Raw genomic sequence first — 20,472 nt, 5'->3', positions numbered from 1 at the left:
ATTTAACATTATCCGATCAGAATTACAAATACAACATCATAACTATATACATGAACGTTAAGGTTGGATAGACAAATACCGGGACACGTCTTATAGCAATGGTAATTCAAACTTAGCAAACAGTCATATTCGGGAATCGGTCATATTCGGTACTTAAAAGACCAGACGACGTAAATGGTAAATAACAATCTAAGGCGTGGTAAAAATGTCCTTAGTTAGTTTTGACAAAGACACATCGTATGGATCAACCAATTCCTGATGGTGTCCATTAAATTTACGGAGTGTCAAAACATATGATGGTATGACGTCCATATTACCAATAACAATGCTTGGTTAAATAGCTCTCATTTGTTTCCGGCATTATACATGTATGTGTAACTGCAAATTCCACATTTGAAATAGATCTTTTGTCGAAAAGTTAAATTCGTAATCCACTTATTCGTAAAAATCTAGATATTAATTCAGAATTCAAAAAGACACACATCATAAATGTTGTATACTATAATTCCAATTCACTTCGTTACATGCTATTGATAAAGCCTTCAAACTTTTAACTTTTAGTTATTCAATTTAATGAGATCATATACATATAGTGTCATCTTCGGATAAAAGATAATTATAGCATCTTATAGCATCTAATAAGTTTAAGAAAAATTAAGCACAGTTAAAATATTAGTCCCTCAAACGTTACAAACACCTTTTGGTATCCAAAAAATGAAAAATATTGCATCTGTTCATATTGTATATTTTTGTCAGGAAAAACTTTCATTTGTGTCTGTCCTCTTAATCAGAATCCTGTTATTTAGTGGTTGTAGTTTTTTTTACTGTATACCATATTTATTTTTCGTTTATTGTTTTAACATAAATCTTTCCTTTCCCTTTTTGAAAATTTTCAAATTTGTCATCTCTTTTATAGTTTACTTTATGGTATTGGTATTGCTAATTTTCTATGTGCCCTTTAGTTGTTACATTCAATTCACATTATCTCTAATAAATAGTTATCCCATTGGAAATCCTCCCACTTTTCCATTTTTGCTGTAGTGTTCAGTCTCTGTAAATGTTTAATCCTGCATGCTGAACCAAGATAGTGCTACTTTGGATTCAATGCAGAATAGTATGAGTCATCACTCAATGATTCAACTTAGAAAAAGACATACACAAAATAATTATGATAAAACAAACTAACCCCGTCACATTCTATTTGTATTTGCCTGTCCCAAGTCAAAAGCCTGTAATTCAGTGTTTGTCGTTTGTTTATGTGTTAAATATTTGTTTTTCGTTCATTTTTTTTAATGAAACTTAGGCCGTTAGTTTTCTCGTTTGGATTGTTTTACATGTATATTCGGAGCCTTGTATTGATGACTATGTGGTAGGGGCTTTGCATATTGTTGAAGACCGAACGGTGACCTATAGTTATTAATTTCTGTGGCGTTTAGTCTCTTGTGTATGGAGAGTTGCATGATTGGTAATCATACCACATCTTCTTGTTGATAATCCGTAAGATACAAGAAACAATATTCGAAAGAAAAAATGAAAAAGACATAAAACAGTTCAGTTGTTGAAAAAACCTTTTTTATAATTAAATTTGCATTCGTCTCAGTTGCCAACAACCACGGGCTGTTCAGGAAGTAAAATTGTTTATTATAATCAATTGTTCTTAACAGAAACATGTTAACAAATTAAAACAGATGAGTACTACAACACTGGCTCCTTTTGGTCTAAAAATCGGTACGATGAAGAATGACTCAAAACTCAAAAATCTAATTGAGCCGTGTGATTGACTTGCACTTTACATCGCCTTTAAATCATGTTGGTCGCATTTAAAAACATTAATTGAAATCAATCTTGTATACCAAGAAGATACCAAAAGGATTTGTAAGAAGAAAAATCACATACTGGCATACACCAGTCGATAAAACACTACACTGAAAATTGAAGCGTTAGAAAAATCTACACAACTACAATATAAGGATGGGGACTTTGTAGCCCTAAAAGGGTTAACATGGTTCTCTTGTTAAGATGTGTCGAAGCGTTTCATGCAGTGATTTTGCTACATTAAACCAAACCCAAGTCGTATATTTTATTCTAGGAATAGATATTTACGTTTATGGCAAGGTTTTTTTTAAGCAATTGTATTGTTGTTGTCAACTAATACGATATTGTGTCAAACACAATGTTATTCTTCATGACCTTGAAATTATAAAAATGAAAACATAATAAAAGCAATTTCAAATGACTTTTGAAACTTATGAATGAAAAAATAAGTAATAGTTTTCAGTCTGTAGGTATACATAGTGCAAATCACCTATTACTACGACGTAAAAAAGGTTGAAATAAGACTAGGCAGAGAACAGAAATATTAAAATGACAACTAACATGACTAAATATTTGATTTAATAAATGGGAGGGTTAAAATAACCGTGGTTTAGGATAAATTGATCTAAAACTTAAATTGTAGTATTCCTCAACATTGGTCTGGTAACATAAGTTTACTGATTTTCAGATGTCATTAACCAATTAGGCATACGAATCAAAATGACTAACTCACAATGACAGAATTCAATTGAATTAAAAGAATGAGGACCCCTGTTAGTCGGTATCGTAAGCGCCTTTGATATGCGTAAATCACTTGTCATGCGAATCCACAGGTATTCAAAATGTCACAATTGGAAAAAGGACACTATCGTCAATGTTAAGATACTCAAAAGATATGACTTTAAAAACGTATTGCTAGTTAGTTGATACACAAATTGAACGCATATGTAATTTTATTCGTGAACACTCTGTTGGCGACGTGTTATTGAAAGAAAACGCTACTGCTCATTTATTTCATATCGTGTGAACAAAAGAATATATATACCAAGACGACATGTACGAACATAACACTTCAATTGAAATATAAAATGCTATACAATGGGGCGCTTGGTGTGTTATTGCTTAGAAATGGGAAGATGCAATTGGAAAGTAGAAATCATTATTTATATTAAAATCGAGGAAATGATCAAGATATGAAACAAACCTTGTTCACTTTTGATATAAAATGTGAAAACATTTTATAATGATAGTTATTGCATGAATTTATTGATTGATTGGTGTTAAACGTCAACTTCAGTACTATTATACTATTTCGTGGTGGCCAGTTTGTATTAGTGAAGAAGACTGTATCCGGCAGTCACTTAAAGTTATCCTTCCTGTTCGTCCAATGTTCGTTTATTAGAAACAAAGAATTTGTGACATGTCCATCATCTCTTCACGATAAATGTTCCGGACATTATTGTCTTTTTTGAGTAAATAGTACTGTTACTAGTGTCCTATTTAAGAATAAGAATTAATTCACACTCATGTATTACCACATATAATAATATATCATATCAGAAGAATGCGATTTTCGAATAATAAGTCCTTCATATCACCATTGAACATTACTTTGAACATCAAATCTCTGAGGACTTACCTTGTTTAAATGGGATACATGAGCTTGAAAATACGCTACATTGCCGGCTCAGCGGCATGTTCTACAAAGCAATTGTCCTTCAGATTGAGAAACATTCTGTCTACAGTGAAAGAGATTCATCCGTAATAATGTGAAACTGATTGCTCGCGTAGTAGTATAAACTAATATGTAGATCATAAAAAAATTCTAAAGAGCTTCACAATAATTTTAAATCTTCTGAAATCATTTCTACCAAAAATTTAAATTCTCCAACCCTGTACACCATCATTTCCTAAAGCATAAGCCACAATGTTTTTTTAATATAAAAAAATAGCATACGTTATATTTGTCATTACTTTAGATACCATACGATATGTCATTTCATTTAACATATATACTTAGTCATCGTAGTAACAGAATCTCTGACAAAGTAGACTTTTAATTTGTGAAATTATCAATTTGCCCTTCTTTAGCAATATACCAAGAAGTAAAATCACATAAATACTAAACTCCGAGGAAAATTCAAAACGGGAATTCTAAAATCAATGGCAAAATCAACATTAAAGGAATGAATAATAACTGTTATGTTCAGGACTTGATACAGGCATTTTATTATAAAGAAAATAGTTGATTAAACCTGGTTTATATCTAGCTTAATCTCACTCTTGTATGACGGTCGCAGTAAGTTCCAATATATTGAAACGATATCTGAAAAAAAAACAGACATAATAGGTATAAATGTTTTAAAAAAAAGCTCCTGCATAGGAGATATACTCGTTAGGTAATCAAAAGCCCTGTGTATCCTGTCAGTTAAATATAAGCTCTTTATTATCTGATATTGAAATTATACTACTCTTCACTCTTATATTGGCAACAACTGAGGTATTCAATATTAATAAAGCAGAATAAAATAAGAATTTCTTCTTACTTATGTTTTCAACTGTTATGCTTGTTTGCATAATTGTCTCGGACTTTGCTTTCATTGTTACTAAATTTCTTCCAAATGATATAACATACGACACAAATGATTAACATGGCTGTAACTGCACATGCAACAGCTATATAAACTGGTAATTTACTATCAACCGGATCACTGTTTGTGTCTGAAAATATAAATATGAAATCATGAAAATTAAAGCAATACACACTTAGTTTTCAAAATCGTCATAAATATATTGTATAAAAATTAATGAAACAACAAATCAGTGGTAGTACTATTTTGCAGGGGTCAGTTTTTTAGTTTTAGGTACACGAGCAGTGGTATCAGTCCAGTGTGTATAAATCCAAATATTGCTATACTTCAATCATGCTAGACGAGCGTTTCGTTACGTCTTCATAAGACTGATAAATTGTCATGTAAGTAACAAATAAAATAGACCACATCAAACTCTAGGTTAAAGAGAATTTAAATATCAATGCAAAATAAGATAAAGGCCTTACACGCCTGAGAGTAGTAAAAACTTATTGTTGTGAGTAATTAAGAATGATATCATCAAACAGAAATAAACCATATCAATGAAACTTTATGACAACACAAAGTTTCGACAACTGCCTCGAATTTTTCCTTTTTTTTTTCGCTATTGCAAACCCACAGAAAACCATGCATTATGCAAGACGCAACTTCTTTAATACTGTGTTATTCGGAAATATTTACTCAAAGATCTAATTTATTTTGTTAACACCTGACTCGTATTTCATCTATGAAAGACTCATCAACAACAACCACACATGCCATAGGTCAGACGAATTACACAGCTGAAGAGCGTTGAAGACACAAAATTCTGAAAGTTTTAAAAATACATTTGTTTAGATATCAGTATCTTCCGATACGACTTCTTACATCCTTAGTATCTTTGCATGACGTAGAATGATAACTTTAACTTTCTATTAGAGTCAGGGATGTTATAAAGATGTACTGTAAAGTAATGAAACAAATTAATGGTCGGCTTACTTGTGATGATTCGTGCAGTTGTCATTGATGTTCTCTCTGGTATAAGTTTATTGGTGTTGACACGTGCAGTTGTTGTTGGTGCTCCCTCAAGTATGTAACTTATTTGAAAACCTTCCCTGCTAAATGTTTTGTCGGTTTGAAAAAGTATAAACATATAGCTGTTTGTGCTATTTACTTTAAATGGGACCGTGTCATCCAATGAGCTACAGCAAGTCTGTTTTCTTAGAGTTGCGCTTGCATTTGTACCTGTAAAATAAAAGAAGAAACATTTTTACAAGAAAGTCTACAGTTCTCCTCAAACAACATGTTGAATATAAATGTGACAATATGCAGGCTCTTGTATAGGAGTTGGAACTTACCGCGGGGAGGTAAGTGGGGAGAATGAACTACGAGGGTGACTAGAAATATTCAAGCAGAGTTGATTCGATTGCAATCTGTGATGAAACAGGCGATAATAATTTTCCAAATTTTTTAAAAAGCAAATATTATTTCTAAGAGTAATAAATTTATATCATATTTCCAATGAATTTGTGAGGAACTTTTCCACTTGATTTTTTCGCATTTTTGCATTTTTTGTCTGCTACATATCAGATTCATAATTTTCTATTGTTTCACAGACTTCATTAACCATCTTACTACCAGTAGTTTTTCTGGGTCGTATTTCGTGTTCCAGAAAATATGACAGCTCGATGCATGTTACACGGCATGCCCAACAATAACGTCAACCGATATGTGACGTCACGTCCTAATGACCGTCACATTTGGGAGTCATTGAACAAAAAATATTACACTGTTATATCATCTGCTTTTTATTTGAGAAGTTTGCATAACTTAAAACATGGATATATGATCGTCTGCATCAGATGCCGTCTTGTTTACAGTGTTTTTGACTAACAGGTTACAGGAAGTCAAATTCGGGGGCACTACTGGTTTTTTGACTTCTAGTGTCATTCTTAAATTCTATATCTTTTTTTTTATTTCACATAACTACATCCCATATATCTTATTAAACATTTTTCTACTATCTTTTCAGATAATTTTCAGATCGAAATAGCTATTTAAGGCTTAAATTAATTTGCCCTTGATATGTTTATAATTATAAATTAACTGTTACCAAAACTTTGAAATTTTGGAAAACTAAGGATTTTCTACCTCAGAAATAGATTACCTTAGCTGTATTTGGCAAAACTTAAAGGAATTTTTGGTCCTCAATGCTCTTCGTACTCTATTTGGCCTTTAAAACATTTTTTTATTCGAGCGTCACTGATGAGTTTATTGTAGACGAAACGCGCGTCTGGTGTAAATATAAAATTTTAATCCTGGTATATATAATGAGTTTATTTGCAACCACTGGGTCGATGCCAGTACTGGTGGAGATTTATTTCTCCGAAGGTATCACCAGCCCAGTAGTCAGCACTTCTGTGTTGACTTGAGTTATCATTGATATGTTCATAATTATACATTAACTGTTAACAAAACTTTGAAGTTTTGAAATACTAAGGCTTTCCTACCTCAGGAAAAGATTACCTTAGCTGTATTTGGCAAAACTTTTATGAATGTTTGGTCCTCAATGCTATTCAACTTCGTACTCTATTTGGCATTTTAAACATGTTTTTATTCTAGCGTCACTGATGAGTCTATCGTAGACGAAACACACGTCTTGCGTAAATATTAAATTTTAATCCTTGTACCTATGATGATTTTTTTTGCCAGAAAGTGAGGATATAAAGGACATAGAACAATCATTTTGTTAGATTGTGTTACTTATAAAAAACAAAATTGAAAAAAACAACACAACAAAACCAATGGATAGTAGGCACAATAAAACTATTACATACCATCATAAATATAAACGTTGTCTTCTATACAAATTCCTTTATTGTTACCCGTCTCCAAGACACATGCTTGGAATTCTATTGTGATTGTGTAATTAGGAATTTGTCCTGTAATCAACCAGTCGCGAGAATAATTTCTGAAACAAAATAAAAACATAGATATTCTTTAGACTCTGATATACGAAATATCAACTACTAGCTACCATTGATATTGGAAAACAAAAACCCTCATCCAAATTTAGCTCAAATTTTCTCATGTACATGACGGCCTTTTCGGGATTTTTTCGGCGTACACCATTCCAGTTGAGATTTCAGACATTCCAGATTATCAAAATCTAGAATATTATCACCTGGCCTACAACAAAATCTTAAGATCTTATGCTTTCAATCCGACAAATATGATATTAAAATATTAAAATTTACACGGATTATGATTTGGTTTTCGAAACGTGTGTTTTGTCTATATTAGATTCAACAGTGGCCGTCGACTCAAAACAGTTTAAAAGCAAAATAGAATGATAGACATTATCTTTATTCTCTTACGCCAATCAAGAAAGATTCAGAAAAGTGAAAATAAAATGCAATATACATAGCTTGATACATGGAGTAATTTATACAGAAGACAATGAAACAAATACGAAGCTGCAGAGCATAAACAAACCGAGAATTCTTAAAAAAAGTGTATCTAATAATTCATAGATATAAGAAGATTTGGTATGAGTGTCAATGAGACAACGTCCCATCCAAGTGAATCATCAGCATGTATAAACAGTAATTTTATCAACAAAATAACCATTATTGATATGAAATATTAACGGAACAATTCTGACTACTGGGCATTGTCTGGTGTTACCCTCAAGGCAAAGCCGTTAATGATTAAATTTCAGCAAGAGTCAATATCTATAAAACAAGTTTTGTCATTTTGATACATTGTTTCGATAATGATTGACTACTCATTAAAGGGGATCAATTATTATTGCATAAAACCAAGATTTAACAATGTTTAGTGATAGCGGTTGATCATTCTAAAGAAACTATAACGCGGTTGTCGTGATTGCTTGATAGAACGAAAAATGTCGAGATATACCTTTCTGAAAGATATATATCAATTATCACTTATCAAGATGCGTTATCTGATTATTAGATCAACTTACCCTTCTGGATAATGTGTTGTTCCATCGTACGAATCATGTGACACAAATGTCTGCAGATAAGGAGTTGCTGTCAGATGAATTGCCGTATTTACATTCTCTGTAATAGATTTGGGTTTTGTTTTTTAGTATGCTTTAGTGATCGACATATTGTAAAGCATTTTATTTACTGTTTGGAATACTATGTAAATCTTTAGATGTATATCAATATCGGTGCAATTCAACTTGTCTTTTTAGGGTATGTATTTTTCTTACGATTTTTTTTAGCTTTTAAAATTAGAAGGATATTTTGAAATCCATTAAGTGATACATATTTACTAAAACTAAGGTGTTATATTTTGTCCGTTTTCTTCATCCAAAAGTATGATTGGATAGTTCTATAAAAACATCAAAAGTTCACACATTTAGTTAAATGCCGAATTTTATTGGTTTTCATTTAAAGGGAATGGTAAATATGTTGTACTTTATCATTTACAAATACTTATGCGTGTATCTCAGCTAGACCACCCATTGAAATGATGAATACTTTTGATCATCATGGTAAAATAAGGGCTTTTTTTCTAAAACGAACAGAGTAATAATACTGGAGATTTATTGAAGAGGTTATTCCATAGACTCAAATTGTCCTCAATGACATAAGTATCATACATATATTACTTATACTTTAATACAAAGCTGAATTGTTGGCAGACTTTTTTTTTAAAAGCTCCGAATTATGCGTTTGTTATTTTACATTTCACTTATTTATTTGTCCGTTAATCTAGTGTGTTAGCTTTTAAATAATTAAAATTTAACTGTTGACAGTGGAGAGATATCGTAATACCCGAGTTATAGTGGTTGAATCTGTTTCTCTAATGATTTTTATCCTTTCTTTTCAAAGATTTGAGGAAAGCTGTGTACTTTTGATGTGACGTCTTCAGGCATGGTCACCTTTTTTCATGACGTCACAATAAGAAAATTCAGAAGAAAACAAGAAAATTCAACGTCACAATTAAAACTCAACCAACCATTTGCCGAGAACCGATTTTTATTTAGTGAGTAGAAATATTTTTCTCGCACCGGTCAGTAAATGTGAAAATAGCACAAAAATTAGAGAAATGTTATTTTCATCTTCAACAAAACAATACAGTAATTTTTACACGTTTATTAAACCCCGTTACGCGAAAAGCATAAACTGTCAAAATTAACACTGTCTACTTAGTCATCAAATCGCGCAAAATATCGACGAGAAAAACCAAGACATATGGATATTAATGCATTAAAAACAATCGCTTTTGACAGAAGTAATCAAATTTAATTATGAGTTGAGAATGTAGTTCAACAGTGTTCAGTGTCTTTTAGATACGTCACCAAAAGCTGTAGTTTTGTTGACAATATATAATTTTCATGCACACCAATTTACCTGTTATATGCATAATGACTGTGAAAACTGACAGACAAATGACAATAAAACAAGACATCTTCTTAGTGTTGGTATGGTATATAGTTTTTCAAACTATTAACTTCCTTCTTTACACAGGAAACCTTTGCGCAGGATTTTTCAGATTTTTCAAGTTCACTGAACAAATAATCATATAATTATAAATGATTTACAACATGATTTAAATAGAATATATAAATTGCAAAATTATAAGTAAATGTTGATTTTTATATCTAGGAATAATTCTTTATTTGGATATTATGTACATAGAATGGTTAACACAGGCATAACATATCAAATGTTTAAGTAAATATACTTCACTTAAGAATTGAATGCTTCTTTTTGTTACTTTATTGGGATGTAAAATCGTTGACCGAAGTACATTTTGTTCTGCGCTTCATTCTAAACATGTGCTAGGATCATGAAAACACGATTTCAATCAAGTTTTTATTTAATTTACCTGTGCACTTTATTGTGGGACCTCGTGTCATTATGAATGATAAATTTTATTGTATAATGAAGCTGCTTAAGGAATTACGCGAGATTGCAGTGTAGCCAATCAGATAAACGTATAATAATGAAACATACATCTAATGTAATTATAATCAAATCAAGTACGAAAAGACGCACATAATAGCAATTTTATATTATATACGTTTCAACTCATTTTCCACATAAAATAATTCATTATTAAGTCGTCAATATGAAAGTTTACGTTGCATTCAACTATCACAGGAAAAGCTTATGGCTAAATCAGATAGGCGGAAAAGCAGAAATGGAAAGCTGTCAATTAAAGGCGGAGGGGTATGTGCATTATGCAATAGGGTTTTGGGAGATTAGGCGAATTCGAATGTACTATGAGTTAAATGTTACAATTGGGAATACGACACAATCGGTATTATAAAAGATAAGACTCCGTATCGCTTAAATTCATATGTCGAAAATAAACAGACAATGCCATGGCTAAAACTGGAAAAAGTCCAAAAGACATACAAAAGTACACAAAACAGAACATACACAACTAAAGTCTAAGCAACACAAATCACACCGACAATTAGGAGTGATCTCGGGTGTTCAGGAAAGTGAAGCAGATACAACTACACGTGTTGCACCCGTCGTATTGCTCATGTTTATAGTGCAAACCCGGTAACAAGTATCATTCGGTAGATTACTGTAATGAAAACGGGACAAAATTGAAGTGGCGATTTGAGAAACATATTAGCTATCATCTGTGATACTAATATTCTATAGGTTGCATTTCTATAAATATCGACAATGCAATTCCCAATAGAAACTACTTTTACGGCTTAATTTGTACAATTTTTACTATGAAGTTTTGAAAACAAATATTTCCTATAATGTAATATTCATGTGCCCTTCTATTTTTTTTTAAAGGTCAAAATACGGGGATTTGCGGCATATCCTCAACGTGTATATGCCCCGATCTTCTACTTAAAGCTAAGAGTTAAGACTTATACTAAAATTCGATCTGTACTACACTTAGCTTGACCGTAGGTTTGCAATTGTCAACATATATCAATTTAGCCGATATGCATAATTATTATGTATACTTGCTGGTAACATTCCCAAGTTATGACTCTTCGAGATGAAACATGTAGATCATATCTAGGAACCAGTACGTTAACAAAATTATTCATCTATATCTCCACAAAAGAGGCGTGGTTTGAGAAACAGCTGTATTTACTCAGCACAAAAAAGTAAAATCACAAAATCACTGAACTCCAAGGAAAATTCGAGACCCTAATCAAACGGCAAATTCAAAAGCTCAAACACATCAAACAAATGGACAACAACTGTCATATTCCTGACTTGGTAAAGGCATTATCTTATGCAAAAAAAAGTGGATTAAACCTGTTTTTAAAGCTAGCTAAACCTCTCATATGTATGACAGTCGCATTTAATTTCATTAATTGACAGCGATGTGCGAAACCTTACAGCCTATTCTCCAGGACCCAGCAATTTACAAGGAGCAAACATAAGGTAATAAATATATTCACGTTTGAATATGCCAAAATTCGAATGAAAATTATTTAAATGAAAAAAAAGATTTACCCTTAATTTGTATTCCGTCTCTCAGCTTCTGCTATAGTGCTATCTTATTTCCGGTGTGTATGACAATGATAGATACACAGTGGTCATATGACACAAGTTCTGTCATGTATTAGTTCTTGGTATATACTCCAAGTCGAATATCTGATAAAATACAATAGACGAAAGATTATTAAAACAAAAAAAATAACCAATTTTACCATAAATCAAGCATAACAGGGTACATCAAAGTAACTTCTGAATTAAAAGTGTTTCAGTAAATAAAGATAACACTAGTCGATTAAAAAGAAATTTACAATATGATTAAAGTGGAGACAAATACATGTCAGAGTGTATAATAGAATGTTTCAGTATCTCAACATGAAAGCAAATTTTCATATCGATTTTGCAGCAATTGAAGATTTACCTGAGGCCTATGTGTAGTCTCCATTTCTGTGTACTTTCATTTTATATTTTATATCATTTTTAAAGCCGTATCGTGCCAGAATTTTTTACATTCTTGAAGTTTTAACACAAGCTTATTCACTATTTTGTTATTATTATTCTTTACCTTAAGCTGATATATCTACTTTTCAGTTTAACCCATACAGACCCTAAGTTGTACTACACTGCGTACTACACTTGTCTAATATAGAAACTTTCTGTACTACATGTATATTTATTAATAAATTACCACAAACTCATGTCATCAAATATATGCATTGCATGTCTGTATCTTATATATCATGTTAACCAACACGTGCCGCCTTAGAGACTGTGGAAGCAAAGCCAAACCGTGTTTACGGGAGTCTCTCCCTGTACAAAGGCAAACATAGACGTACCGCTGGTATATGTGTAACTTTTTCGGAATGTCAAATAAATGACGAAGGTTGTTTTATAATGAGCTTTGAGATTATTAATAGTAATATTTAAGAGTTTTTAAAGTGACAAAACCTTAATGATCTTTGGTTGAAGTATTTTTAAATGTAGAAATATAATTACACGCTTATATATGATAAATTAAAATTGTTTTGAAATTCTGTCTTGCCTTTTAACCAAGTAGAATTATTTTAATTAAGCAATTATATTCAGATTGACATCCGATTATATTATATCCGCACATGTTTTTTTATAACGAGTAAGATCTCCTTTAACGATCAAACTAGATATTTTCAAGATGTCAACTTTATTAAAAAGTCCCCCAGGAAAACAAATCCCTCTTTACTATACTAATCATGTTATTGACAAGTGGATAATCCATAGTTGCTCATTTCATATTTTTGTGTTTATTACCAAAGCCTCATGCATTTATTGCAGACATGTCAATTAGGGTAAAGGATACCACGTGTTGAACAGGATCAGTTTAACTTTTCGAAGGACATGAGATCAGTTGTTGTTATTTTTTAGCTTGATATGTTGTGTTTTGTAACATTGTTTTTTTTTCTTTTGGTCCTGTTTTTTTTTTTTTTTTTTTGTTTGGCAATGCGTTGTCAGATTTTGTCAATTTAATAGATTGCGAGTGCCTTTTGAATTTTTCACATCTCCTTTTATGGTGGATCATCATAAAAAGGACCCCCTTGGTTTTTGTTTTTATATATTTTGTAGATTGATTATACTTCGTTACAGTGTATTGAAATGTACATTTAATGGCATACCTTGCACATTTTCGTGTATGGCTGTTCAGTGCGTACAGCATATATAAAAAGAGAGTATAACTAACTAATACAGACTTTTTTCTTAAATAAAGTGTATGTGTAGATTTGAACATCTTTATTCAACAGATGCTTTTATTTTATATGATATTTTCGAGTCTCATAAATTCAAAATGTCCCATATTTCACGTTTGTTTTCTACCAAATTTATCAAACAAATCAACATTGCGCAGAAACTTTCGAAAGGAATTTCCTTTAAAACGATTATATTAAACTTGGGTTATATGGAACCTTTTTGACCTAAACATGAGGTCATCAGCCTTGTGCGCTTGGTACATCTCGACAAAGCTCACTTGTGCCCAGAAATTTGTACAAGTTAAAATACTATTCATCTTTACTTTATTTAATTCTACAAGTCAAATATTAAACGTGTTCAGCATAAGTAAGCATATCTTTTTTAAATGAAAACATATTCTTAATTGTCAGTTTAGGATAATTAACTTGTTTTTATACTAAAATTCTCCATTAGATATTTCACGCCTATCTTTACGTTACGAGGAATCTATATTATGAGGTCAGATGAAGAATCAATGGAGAAAACACACGGCGTATTTCATAACAGTTAACGAAAATAGATATGACAGATTAAACTATAGGTTCTTGAATTGAGACATGCACATAATGAATATGGCGGGTATAAAAAGGTTTGTCAGCGCTCATCCCTCCCCATAACCTAAGACTGTGGTGTTACAGCACAACAACAACAAAAAAACTGACTATGGCGGGCAACACTTTTTTACTGATTCTGTGTAGTTGATTCCAAATGCACTATATGTCATCAACACAAACTTAAGTATAACAAAGACTATTCACTACATCCAATTAGAGTATCATCCATGACAAAAGTATTTTTTGTTGAGAGCATGGCATGAAGGATCATTTAACATAACGGGACAAATCAACGACTGCCAATTGACAATAAAACACAGTTGGGGAAACTTCTGCCGTCAATGGTATATGCGGTTAAAAATTTAGTCAATAGAGTAGTTTGCTGGGAAGCAACGACGGTAAAAATATATACAATTTGGTTGAATCCATGCAAGAAATTATCAAAACTCGGATGGTGCTGTCACAAGCCTAAATAATTACCCCCAGAATGACATAAGAATGATAATAATGGTACTCAGGCTAATATATGGCTTAACAGGAGTATTGAATAGGCCATTTGCCGAAACGCCAGCGTTTTGATCGATATGTCGATTCAGTCAAGATTTCTATATATCAGGTGATTTTTTATTGATAGTTGGTCGAAGAATATTGAGGAGAAGCATCATTAACTTGTTAGCAGCTTAAATTGTATAAAGCATCAATGTATTGCTTTTATTCATTTTTATTTAAAGTTCAATTAACAAAAGCTGGTTTTCAACATTGAATCTTTTCCATTAAATTGATAATATAAATAAGGTGTACATTTACAAATGTATAATCGACCTATTTAATATAATCAAAGAGCATCGTATTACTAAGATATCACTAAGATAAAAAATCGCTGTAGGAAGCTTTTATTGGGAAAATAAAAAGAGAAAAACTGATAAACTAAATTTAGTAAAATAATGCAAAATTGCATATCCCAGGTATGTTTTACTCTAGAAATATTAGTTCTGGTATCAAAAGTCAATGATCCGACAAAGTGATAGTGCGGATTATATGAAGTCTCGAGACGAATTTATAGATTGTAATTTCAGCTATATCTGCTACAGCCGGCAACTCTTATTTTATTCCAATACCTTTGCAACAGCCGCTTGGACCTCCGTTATGCGTTATGGAATTGTCACAAGTAGTTCTGTATCACCAACCTCCGTAACATTCCATATAATTCTTAACACATCCTTTGGCACACTGCTCACTCTGTAAAATCTGCAGTCATAAGATATACTTAACTGAATTTCAGCTAATCATAATTTCTATTTACTTAGTTTTTAAGTTTTAATTTTAAAATATGTTACCTGTTGTACTATGCATGGCACGATGTGTTTCAGCATAAGCTCGTTAGAGATGAAAATGTGTAGGTGCACAGATGATTACACTTTTTTTAACAACACAGTTGCATAGGAAATAATAAAATCGTCAATTAGTCTAATATTATTCATGTTAGCCAATTGCTGCTCAGATTTATTACACCTATACATACAATATTGATTAAACACTTGAATATAACGAAACATTCAAATTCTTTTTGTATTGAAGCATTGACAACTGTGCACATTTGTGTTGATGATAACTCGTTATTATATGTTGTAGTACTGCCAAAAATGTATCTACAGACTTTAACTAGTGCAGGATAATTGAGTAAATATTACAACAGTTTGAGGAATAATAAGCAGTTGCGAATAGATTAATCTTTTCATACCGGTAATCCAATTCGCCAAACAAAGAAAAATGATAGACATGTAATGAAAAGAACAATGCTAGTTATCAAAATATATCAAAACTACCGTCTTATCATGAAGCATCAATTTAAAGCTAATTCCTGAAAGACATGGTCGTCAAAAAGCAAAAATTAAAATCTCAAAAATACTTAACTCCGAGAAAAGTCCGAAATTAAAAGGCAAAACACATCAAATGAATGGATAACAATAGACAAAACTGCAAGCTTAGAAAAATAAGATATTAGATTAACTGTCACAAATTCAATCATCAGCAAAAACATTAAAAGCTGATGACTTACATGGATTTGATTATAATTGTAAGCCTTTTGATCGAATACATCCATGGATTTCATATTTTTTTTCGATTTAAGTCTCTGATTCTATAAACCCAGAATCGCTTAAGACGCAAACAATTTATGTCTTATCTTCATTTAGTCGTACAATGTAAGGTATTCGTATTGTTTTTCTCATAGCATATTATTGCGCAAACCAGTCACGTTCGATGGAAACAGTGTTGTATGCGTTGTTTATATCAACCGTGGAATGCATGATGAAATTAACACAAAAAGCATATGTTTTATGTAGCTTAATCAACATTAGATATCGATGAAATACAATATTTCTGTTCCTTTATTAGTAAGTATAAAACTGAAAAATCACCAAATTAAAATTACTTTACTCAACTAGTATTCAAAGAAAACGGATAGTTGTAAAACATTTGTTGCAAAAATGCCATAACGATTTTCAATCAAACTCGAGCTCCACGAATGTCGTGATAGCCTGTTATGAATTACTCGCATGAAAGATTTGTCTTGCATCCCACGGAGTGTGATATAAATAAGTGATCGGAATTGTACCTTATGGAGCAATCATTTGATATTTATAGGAATGACTAGGATGAAATTTGACACAAGACAGGACAGGAGTTTTGAGTAAGAAAAAGGCATAATGAACATTTTTGCCAAAATATAATTCAATTTCAATAATGTGAATCACTTGTGAAGTGTTGTTTTTATAATACAAAAATAAAATAAAAAAGTTAAATTGATGTCAGCAATATGCTAAACTCACTCTTATAATTCACATATTATATACCTATATGGAGTTATTTTCTTTCAGAACGACAGGTCATTCTTTTTCAGAATCAACCCGGACGATACCATGTTTCAATGATATATGCTCCAAGGCATAAAATAATGACCTGTGTGAGGTCATTATTTTCCTTGATAAACATGCAATCTATGATTTACTTCAAAACTTTATTCGTCTAATAGTTTTTTGTTGCCGATTTGGAAATTTATTTTTTAAAGTTCAATTGATGAAAGGTGTAAAAGAAACCGTCATTGTAGTCCCGTATTTTAATTTTAGAAACAAATAACGTGAAGTTTTGTTAATTTATCGCTGTAATAAAGAAACATTATCACATATGTCAGATGAATTTTAATGTAGACTTTCATAAAATAAATCCAGATTTAACATATTCGTGTGTCCAGTGGCAAATATTTCATGCATGTTCAGAACGAAACACACTGAATAGGAAATCATACTGTGACCTACATGTATTTATATTCGTCTTCGTGTCAGTTCTTAACTTTTTAAAATTTACGTATACCTTTTACTCTATCAAATGATCAACTAATAAGATAATCTTATATTCTATTGAATAACATTAACGTAAATCACGAAAGGGTCAGGTGCGGAGGGTATATAATTATATCCAGATTATCTTTTAATAAAATGTATTGCTATTCAAAAGACAATCTCATTCGATTCAAACAAAATTGTTAAAAAAATAACCACTTTTCCGCGATAGAAATAACATAACAAATAGAAAAAGAAAACATACCCCTCCCCCTTTTCCATAAGCTACATTTGTATGTGGTACAATAAATTACTTACAATTACAATGTGTCTTGTATTTGTCATACACCGTTATCGGATGGTAACAATACATTTGTGTCTTACTTCATGCAGTTACAGTAATATTTTTATTGTGTATGGATAATAATTTTTAAAAGGTTTATATCTAAACTATTTATTGAGTGTTATTTCACATTCTAAATGAGCCGCAGGGCGTATTTAAAACCTGAACGCATTAGAAAGGAATATCCCACTTTAGTGTTGTCGGTTAAATAGGATACTGAATTTTAAAAATTTTTATAAAATTAATATTTTTTGACGGTATATAAGTCAGATAATGCATATTTTAAGGTTTTTCTTGTCGTTGAACGTACCGAGGGGTGTCATGATTGTTCAAAGAAAGACCTCCCTCCGGTCGGTCTTTCATTTGATCAATTTACAAGAAAAACCTTAAAATGCATTATCTATAACGTATACTAAATCAGCGATGTATATTGAGCTACAATAACTTACAATAGAGTAGATTCATTAATGTACAGATATCCAAATAAGTTGAAATACAGGTAGACTTACCATGTTTTCTGAAAACTATAAATGTAACAATCTCTCTCCCTCTCCATCAAATAAATACTTGTTTATTTCAAAATATATATAAATATTAATAAATTCGAAAACAAATGCATTCATGAATCACACAATTGAAATAGGCAATTATAAATAACGGCTAAAACTGATGAACGAATTATTCCTAGAAAAAAACCAAACACACGCCGAAGAAAACAAAAATAAATATAGCCGCTGTTCAGTCATGTATTGTTTTATAGAAAAATAAGTGAAAGGTTAGAAAAGCCGTATCATAGCTTATTAAAGTATTGTCTGACTTTTCATCACAAATTTTGGTGATTAAAGTATCAAATACGATATAATAATGTCGATATAGATTTAGCTGAATCCTACGATAAGAATCATGCAAATTTATTTCAGTTTTTAAATACATCCGCTTAATAATTGAGGTAATCAGTGATTGAAAAAATCAAAAAATCAAAACTCATAACGCATAACTTTTATTCCCCCACTTGTGTGCTATCAAAATTTAATAATTATATTGATACACATCGTGAGCAGTTGAAATCGCTCCCAGTTTTTTCTTGTGTTAGTGTTGCCCTGTCTCTAGTTTTCTATGCGATGTTTTGGGGACTTGTTTTTTTTCCCCGTCGTATTTCGTATTTTGAAATTGCCTTTTAATATCTGTTCTATTTATTAGTTTTAAATTCCCCCTTTGATTCTTTCCGTATTATTTTCATACTTACAAACACATTTATGTATATACTGATGTGTATTTGAAATCGTGCAGTGACATCTTACTGCAACTTCGTCAGTTCCAGTTAAATGTCATAATGAATTTGATGAGACAGAACGTGAAATGAATAAATGGAAGAATGATTTATTATTACAACAATGAAATGTATAAATAAGACACAAAATTAATAAAATGCATTTTAAAAAAGAGGTCTTTTTATCTTGTACAAAGTGTCACTATCGTAGTAAAAGTTAACATATTAATATACTTCAATTTGATAAGTGATGAATAGTTGATTTATTAATGAAAGGGAATAAGTTTTAAAAGAAAGAATGACTGGTTTACCTGTTGTGACTTTTACAGTTGTCGTTGGTGCTCCCTCCAGTATATAACTAATACGGAAACCTTCCCTGCTTATTGTATCGTCAGTTTGAAAAACGACATATAAAGAGCTGCATGTGCTTTGCAATGAGAACGGGACATCATCACCAGTACCACAACAAGTCTGTTTCAAAAGGGGCGCGCTAGCATTTGCACCTGTAAAATAAAAGCAAGAAATGAAAAGGCAACAGCTACTCCTCATTTATATGAATATGCCACATGTCGCTAAAGAGTTTGAAAATAAAACAAAGATATTAATATATAAATTATTGACGACGACGATTATAAATTATCAAACATCTGTGATTGAATAAGTAATTACCCCGAAGTTACGATATAAAAATTTATCATTTTCCTTATATTTTTTTAAGAAATAATATCGTATGTATCGTCCTAAAATACCAAGTTTTTAAATGAAACATATACTCATATATATTTCAAGTTAATGTTGCTGTTAAGCAAATATTTGTATGCACCGTGATGAAATAAAAGGAATGGAATATGCAACTTTGTACCGAAGCAGTTTAACAATTTAGGCACATATACAGTTACATCTTACCATTAATGTATGGTTACAAGTATTATAATATGTTAAATATCGCTAAATCTAAATCAAGTTAATAATATCGTTGCGGGCTACATGTTTCCTCGTTTGTTGTCTTAAGTTATGATTGACAGTAATTACTTTTATTTATTAGTTAATTAATTGACTGTTGCTTGACGTCCAGAGGTGCATATGTAATGCTTGTTCAGGTTGAGTATCAATTGACAATAAATACAGTATCTATGTTCTGTAAAAAGGTAGGAAGATATGGACTGTCACCGGAAAATAGGTTTATATTGGAAAAGGAAATCATATTTGCATTCAAACAATCACTTACGTACCACTCGAAAAGCTATGGCAAGGCTTCTTAATGTGTATAGAGAGAGGAGTTGTATCTACACATTTGATTTAAAGCCCTTATTCTCATCGGACATGGCTGTGTAATTGTACATCCAGCATAGCTAAAG

The 20,472-nt window shown here is 31.3% G+C and overlaps 2 protein-coding genes across 2 annotated transcripts in view; both read right to left on the bottom strand.

Annotated features, from left to right (window-relative positions):
• Positions 1–4,189: 4,189 nt before the first annotated feature.
• Positions 4,190–12,079, bottom strand: LOC143043239 (uncharacterized). The gene is made up of 6 exons (XM_076215641.1): positions 11,864–12,079; positions 9,773–9,928; positions 8,374–8,470; positions 7,223–7,356; positions 5,385–5,630; positions 4,190–4,536 (listed from the first exon to the last, which is right to left on the bottom strand). The coding sequence occupies exons 2-6, from the start codon at positions 9,828–9,830 to the stop codon at positions 4,370–4,372; spliced, it is 702 nt and encodes a 233-aa protein (XP_076071756.1). The 5' UTR covers positions 9,831–9,928; positions 11,864–12,079; the 3' UTR covers positions 4,190–4,369.
• A 374-nt stretch (positions 12,080–12,453) lies between these two features.
• The window catches only part of LOC143043008 (exoskeleton protein RP43-like), a 47,901-nt gene continuing 39,882 nt past the window's right edge, over positions 12,454–20,472 (bottom strand). Inside the window, exons 7-8 of the mRNA XM_076215504.1 lie at positions 19,426–19,617; positions 12,454–12,506 (exon numbers count right to left, since the gene is read on the bottom strand). Coding sequence (XP_076071619.1) covers positions 12,454–12,506; positions 19,426–19,617 — 245 coding nt within the window. The remainder of the gene's footprint in view (positions 12,507–19,425; positions 19,618–20,472) is intronic.

The sequence above is a fragment of the Mytilus galloprovincialis genome, chromosome 8 (genome assembly GCF_965363235.1).
Source record: "Mytilus galloprovincialis chromosome 8, xbMytGall1.hap1.1, whole genome shotgun sequence".
NCBI classification, from domain to species: Eukaryota; Metazoa; Mollusca; class Bivalvia; order Mytilida; family Mytilidae; genus Mytilus; species Mytilus galloprovincialis.
Note: the sequence above shows the minus strand (reverse complement) of the source record. Positions and strands in the feature narration are given on the sequence as shown.

Bases quoted from the DNA above. Each gene is read 5' to 3' on its own strand.
- LOC143043239 (XM_076215641.1), bottom strand. From the start codon at position 9,830: ATGTCTTGTTTTATTGTCATTTGTCTGTCAGTTTTCACAGTCATTATG. The intron at 8,471-9,772 runs GTAAATTGGTGT...AATCTATTACAG, and splicing joins AGTCATTATGCATATAACAG to AGAATGTAAATACGGCAATT. The intron at 5,631-7,222 runs GTATGTAATAGT...TTTATTTTACAG, and splicing joins CAACGTTTATATTTATGATG to GTACAAATGCAAGCGCAACT.